This window comes from Papilio xuthus, unplaced genomic scaffold, assembly GCF_000836235.2.
Source record: "Papilio xuthus unplaced genomic scaffold, Pxut_1.1 DF824655.1, whole genome shotgun sequence".
In the NCBI taxonomy this organism is placed as follows: Eukaryota; Metazoa; Arthropoda; class Insecta; order Lepidoptera; family Papilionidae; genus Papilio; species Papilio xuthus.
Window position 1 is genome coordinate 2719149 of NW_013533994.1, and position 7052 is coordinate 2726200.

At 36.0% G+C, this 7052-nt stretch overlaps 2 protein-coding genes across 4 annotated transcripts in view; one reads left to right on the top strand and one right to left on the bottom strand.

Moving 5' to 3' along the window:
- The first annotated feature begins 5115 nt into the window (after positions 1-5115).
- CPR57 (cuticular protein RR-1 motif 57) lies at positions 5116-6056 on the top strand. Its single transcript, XM_013325669.1, has 3 exons — positions 5116-5148; positions 5386-5460; positions 5549-6056. Exons 1-3 carry the CDS (start codon positions 5131-5133, stop codon positions 5954-5956), a joined length of 501 nt encoding a protein of 166 aa, XP_013181123.1. The 5' UTR covers positions 5116-5130; the 3' UTR covers positions 5957-6056.
- Positions 6057-6174: 118 nt separating this feature from the next.
- LOC106127685 (manganese-transporting ATPase 13A1) overlaps positions 6175-7052 on the bottom strand; it is an 8842-nt gene continuing 7964 nt past the window's right edge. For 2 of the 3 annotated variants that reach the window (XM_013325876.1, XM_013325875.1), the window contains one exon: positions 6175-6356. In XM_013325876.1, the coding sequence (XP_013181330.1) occupies positions 6354-6356 (3 nt within the window). In that variant the 3' untranslated portion in view covers positions 6175-6353. Of the gene's footprint in view, positions 6537-6947 lie in introns of all 3 variants that reach the window. The other variant, XM_013325877.1, reaches the window with a different exon arrangement.

A 7052-nucleotide genomic window follows, 5' to 3' on the forward strand; every position in this document is an offset into this window, starting at 1 on the left:
AAATTATCCTATTGTTTTATTTCCTTTAAATCACATTAGTTGTTTGAGCCCCATAAAATAAACTAAGCTTTGTCTATCACAGCAACTCACTATACTTCCCCATTGAGGGGCTTGGAGCCAATCCTAAGTTAGGGGTACCTATGCCAGTCAACCACGCTTGCCTAGAACGGGTTGACTTTACACATATCTTTGAATTTATTCGTAAATATGTGCAGATTGCATCATGATGTTTTGCTTTACCGTAAGAACGTCAGTTAAATGTACATATGTAAATCGAAAAACACATTGTTTCATGGCGGGATTCGTAGCCAGGACCTCTAGATTACAAGGCAAGTGCTTAACTGAGCCACCGAAGCTCGTTAAGTTATCTATGCACTACTTTAAAATTAAGAAAAAGATTAACAACATTCAAAATGCAAGCAATCTTAAAACATGTTAAGGCGATTTTAATATACCTATAAACGAAATTTTATTCTTACTTAATGAACTAAACATATAGAGAGCGTAAGTAAAAGTGCAAAAAATTTCCCTATATTTTATGCAACTTGAAGTAGACAAAGAAGAAATGTACCCTGTCGATATATTACAACTGCTGATAAGAAACATTGCAACTAAAAAATATATAGGCGCTCAAGAAAATTCCTAACGTTAGAAAAGAGTTCCTAAATTCCTTACTAATCTAAATAACAAGCCAAAGTACATAATTTTGTATTCAAGAAAACCAGCTTAATTCAATTAAGTCACATTTCTAATTTTATTATAATTTGATTCAGACTAACCGCCATATTTACTGTTTTCCTTTCTACAAAAAGTATCCCTTGACATTGTATTGAATTAAAAAGCAAGAGACCAGATGGCCGGCGCCGCTTAACATTGCAAATTAAATCATTATACAAGCCTTTCCGGAGACTTTTTTAAAGAACTGGATGAAATTAAAAGCAGAGATTGCTAATTAGTACTCGGATATTTCCTCCGCAAATCTTCTAGTGTCTCTACAAATGATTCTGCAAATAAATACAACAACAACTAACTAAACAAACGAATGCTATGGACGCTAGTAATTAATGTGCCTTCCTTTTGAAATATAACATAGAAACATTTAGACTTTTGAAGCCCCAGTAACGTAATGATTATGGTTATGGACTACGGATATAACATTCACGGGTTCAAATCTCCCCTTTGCCTTGAACCATACCATTTTTTTGAAATGTTTAGAAATATTCGTAAATATTTATTTATATGAAGCGAGCAAGGTTGGTGATACTGGCTAGTTTATTATTTATTTCGTAACAGCGTTGGTGCGTGATGGTGGGCATTGTACATGCGTGGCTACACAAGGACACACAGACGGTCGCTCTTTACACCTATTAAACACGAGTTTTGGACGCGTCGACAATCGGATTACTCCATTGTCCGTCGGTTTGTATTCGAAAATATCGCGTACTACAAAACACAATTTACCCTTTTAAAACCTAAAATGTAACATATTTGAAATTCAATATTCACAATACACCTGTTATTAGTTATATAAATACTTTTATAGTTTTTAAATATTTAAATATTTAAACAAAACTTCAGCTTTCCGTTGATATTTCAATAGATCTCATTAAAGCATTTCCTGCACTAAAAGCAGCGGGCTTTGTCAAAATTTATCCGCCGGCAGGACCAATTACGGCGGTACTTCCTTCCTGACAGACGCACCATCAAATATGTACGAGGCTCAGGCGAAAAATGGCGAGATTCGTGAGTGACGCGTGGACACGATGAATGAATGATGCAACGCACGGATCTGACTAATCAATAGCGTCGCCGTCCGTCGCCGCCTGCAGCCCAACTAGCGCGCTGTGCTGTCTAAATTGTTCTACATTGGTGGCCACGAAACTTGTAAAATAAAATAGTCAATAAAAAGTTAGGTTAGGTTAGCTTAAACAAAACATGCCCAAAAGCAGTTTGTACACAAAAAATTAAAACTGCAACTACAACTAATGAAAAACTCGAAATTAAAGATAATAAATGCAGTTGGCTTAGTCGGCTATACCTTAGAATAGACAATCATAGACAATTTCCTTCTAAACCACAGTGTTTTTGTTTTTAATTTATTTATTAAATCTAATAAAAAAATAAATTAAAAATGATTTCTTAAGTCTCCAAAGATGAGTCAGTCCGCGAAAACTTTTACAAAATCCTAACTATAAGAATTAATTTACATAAACACTTGATATCGCTAAATCTATAAAAAAAAAAGTTTTATTCTGTAAGAATCAGAGTTTGCTGACCGGCCTAAATAATTAGCAATGTGTATCGTTCAACATTTTAAATATAATATAACTAAATAAGCGTAACTAATGAGTTACATCCGCATAAACAAATTATGAGTTTAATGGCCACAAATTTTCACGAAACTAAAAAAGTATGATTTATTTCAAAATCGATAAAAGTTTTTAATATTATTTTATTATTTGAATATTGGTTTGAGAGCAAATGAAATAAGAAAGCCTTCTGCAATAGCATAAATCGTATTTTTAGCCGACTTCAAAAAGAAGGAGGTTATCAATTCGTCTCTATGTTTCTTTTTAAGTCCTTATGACATTTGAAATAACGGATCGTATATAGCTGCTTTCAAAACCCATTACTTCTACCATAGGTAGAAGTAGGACCTATTACTACTTACTATTAAAACTGAACAGTAACTTTCGTTAAAATCTAAAGGCAAAAGCTGTTTAATTTATATACAAGGGTTATTTCGAATTAACTCTAATTTATATAAAACATAACCTTAATCCACGTTGATAAAAATAAAATATTGAAATAAATGAGATGTATAGTAAAATTAACAAGGAGATGTTGACCGCAAGTCGGGTCTGAGTCCCCCCCCCCGCACTACCCCAGCCTCAAGCAGTCGTTATCTGAAGACTGTGAGGATCATTCAGCATCGACTTGTCCACTGTACACTACCGAACATAAGTTGAATAAGACAATTTTTATTTTATTTTCATTTCATTATTTTTAAACCACTGACTAATTTATCCTAATTACTAATTAGCAATAGACATAGCAATATTAAAATAAAAGTGTACAGTGATGGTTTCAAAGACTTCTAATTTCAATGACCGCAAAATAGACAAAAATATATTCTGTATTCTTTTATAATTAACTGTTAAGAAGAGAAAGTGAATATGCGCTATTTTGTACCGCAAGTTTATCTTCCATGAACGGTTGTATAGAATCTTTCGGCACAACTTTTGTCGCTGACTGTACCGTGTTTTCTTTCAGCGGCGGCTTATTACAGTACACTTTAACATCGTTAGCATACATCATTATGCGTGTCCGTTGTCCGAAGCCGAACATGTCCGCCGCCCGCCGCTATCTCTGACATCAACAAATTACTTCACTAACAATCTAACAACGTATTCGGAGGAATACTGATGAAGGAAAATATGCACGTGTCTAAAGGAAACTGTTTTCTTTATGGAAATTGCCTTATCTACGCTTCGGGCGAATGCAAAATAGCTAGGAATATTCAAACTATGATCTAATTAAAACAATGTAATGTTATTAAATTCTTGCTGAATTTGCTTTATTGCCTTTAAATGCATTGCTCTTTGACATTTTTCTGAAGAATTTATATATTTGTTTAATCCAGTTCAAAATAAAAACGAAAAAAGGCGATATCTTTCTATTTTTTAAGTAAAGAAGTTTTAATTAGAAATCGCGTGTTTAAAAATACGAATGAATTAAATTTTTCACATAATCATTACTAATTAGTGGAAACTTTTTAATCTAGGTCAGTAAGTAATAACATTAAATAACGCGTTAGAATATTGAGCGCCCTCCTTTTTTATTTACGTCATCCCTCCAGTAGGCAGCAGTAGCAGAAGGTGAGTGGTGGACCGTTTATCCCGCAATCAAGTCAGTAATAAATTAACGCCATTACTAAATTATGCCCTGGCCGTGGATTAATCTAGAAGTCGGTCCGCAGTCCGACGCGGCCGCTCTTACATTATTACAGCATTCATTAGAGTTCGCTAATTACTCCTTGCTTTAATGAATAAGCTCTAATGAACCACTTTCTGTTAATTAAAGGCGGCGTGGGTTGGGCGAGGGGCCGCGGGGCGCAGGGGCCGGGGGGTACTTTTCTCCGGGCTCTGATTGCAAATGTGAATTTGTGTAATTCTGAGTGGAAAGAGTGTTTCAACTGAAAAGGGGTAATGAGGCAGTCGAGAGAAGCCGAATTACTTGCAACTGCAATGCTCTATAAGTTACGATTCATTCACTAAATTGCAACATCCTATAATATTATGATGGATGTTGTGGTTTTACTCTTCTATGAAAATGTTATATACATACTTTTATTTGTACTAATATACCGTACTTCATTGGGAATACTAACTACTTATAACTACTTTAATGTCTTATTGACTTTATTTACTTACGTTTGTTTTAATTATATTTATTGGTAATTAGGTAATATAGGTTTTTTGTAAACGCATATAACATTTTAATTAAGTATATTACGAAATAACCTTTACTTGCATAACGTCCACCAAAATATACAGCATTTCGTTACGTTATTACGCTTAGGCTAAATAATTCAGATTTTCTTCAACCTCCATTAGCCAGTTGACAATCGTTCAATGACACCATCACTAGTTTGTAAAATGAAAGGGATGACATATTTATTGATACGTGCTCATTTTGCAATACTTTTGGCGCATACTGGCCTAAAATAGATAATTAATTCACTGAAATTATTCAAGCAAAAAATTTTTCTTTACAAATTCTTATTTCAATTGCTAATTTTAACACTATGACAAACACTGTTTAAGCAATTTTAATACGTTAGGAAACTGAACATAGCTTACAAAAATATTCGTACAGGAACACATCAATTTTTAATTTGGTAATATTAGCTTAGTAAATTTTAATTGATTAAAAACTGCTAATTAACGGGTTCACATTTAATTACAAAAATGTGATATATTAGCAAACACACACGTATGATTCAATAATCAATAAGCGTGAAAATTCGAAGGAAAATAACGAATGTACCAATGACTTCGCCGCGCATCTATAAAACGAATTTGCAACAAAATTAAAATGTTGTTTCAATTGGAACTTTATATCATCAGCATGTTCCTCTACATAACAGTAAGTTAATTTTAAAAGGCATTTATTTCAAATAATATTTTTATTCATTTTTCGTATGATCAAACAGATTTTCCACGGTCATACGAAATTTATTTTTGTTTTCATAATATGAATAATTTGTTTTCCTTAAAATATGTAAGAATTTTTTCGAACAATTGGTGTCAAAGTGGTACCACACCGACTTATTGTGTAACATGCATTCAAACTTTTCTTTAAATAACTGTTTTTTTTGTATAGATTTGCTGCGTCCTGGGCGCGGCGGTGGCGGCTCCGTATGGCTCATCATATGGTCTAGCGACGGTTAGCAGCTATGTGAGTAGAATTTTACAACAAAAATATGTTTTAAACCAACGCATTACTATTTTCTCTTATATTCTCTCTTTCACGGTATTTTTCCCAGGCTAATCCAAACTATGGATTTAATTATGCGGTAAACGACCCAGTGACGGGAGACAACAAGGCGCAGACAGAGGTGCGGGAGGGAGACGTGGTGAAAGGCTCCTACTCGCTGGCGGAACCCGACGGCACCATACGTATTGTCGACTACACCGCCGACCCCGTCTCGGGTTTCAACGCAGTGGTCAAGAGAATAGGGCACGCCTCCCATCCCCAGCAGATCCTAAGCCCCGTCGTTACCAAAGCTATCGCATCACCAGCATGGCACGCCCCCGCCCCTGTATCGGCTAATATTTACAGCGGTCTCGATGGCTACTGGGACCACGGTCTCGGCTGGAATAGTCACAGCTGGTCCGGTCTCGGGTGGAGCGGTCTCGGCGGCGCGGCAGGACACGGACAATGGTACCATTAAGGATTTCAAGCTATACAACTTTAAGACTCATTCACATTAATAAAGATGTAGCGATGTCTACGCGAATGTCAATGAGGACCTTAAAATTAAGCATCTGTAGATTTTCCAGCAATTTACTAGTCTATTTCTAAGTAGCATTTAGCGTAAATAAGTGTAAATTGTACTTGTCATAAAATGCTAATAGTTATGTAAATAAATAAAAATCGATCCTAGAGTGCCTTATCCATTTATTCATATAATATCCGTCAATCGAAATCAAACAAGACGACACATAAATAATTTATTTCAATACTAAATACATTTTATTTCATTAAATCGGTACACCGAGGATACTTTCACATATAAATGCAGTTGTTGAGCGGTACGCGCACTACGCGCACTACGCGCACTACGCGCACTACGCGCACTACGCGGACTACGCGCACTACGCGCACTACGCGCACTACGCGCACTACACGCACTACACGCACTAAGCGGGCGAGGCGGCGCGACCTTCACCGAACAGCCAGAGACATGCGCGGTCCGCGAGATACGCGAACACCATGTCCGCTATCAGCACTTGTATTAATATCACTCGGTACTGCAACAAAAACACACATTTTTAATCGACTTTAAAAAAAAAGAACATACAGGCGACTTGATAACCTAAAAGAAGGAGGTTATCAATTCGTCAATTTTTTTATGTGTGTGTAACTCCGTCCATTGCGCTTCGATTTTTTTTTCATCGAAAAATTTGCTTGTATTTAGGTGGGTCCCATTTTTTTAATTATTTCACACGTTTCTTTTTTTACTTGTCTTAAAAATACTTAAGAATAAGTGAGAAAGATGTAGTCAATCTGCGGGGTTAGACAAAGTGCATTCGCTTCGAAGCGATTCCATAGCGAACTTTAAAATTGTATGGAAGTGACGCGCAACAATCACGTGACTTATTGAAACTATACATTTTGAAATTCATGATGACGAAGAGTAGGGAATGCGAAGTTGTACTCACGTCAGGCGGGAAGTAGACGATCTCGAACATGTTGGTCAGGTCAGGCAGCACACCGGCAGCCAGCGCCAGCACGGCGCCGCCTGACAGCGCCACGCTGTACAGCAG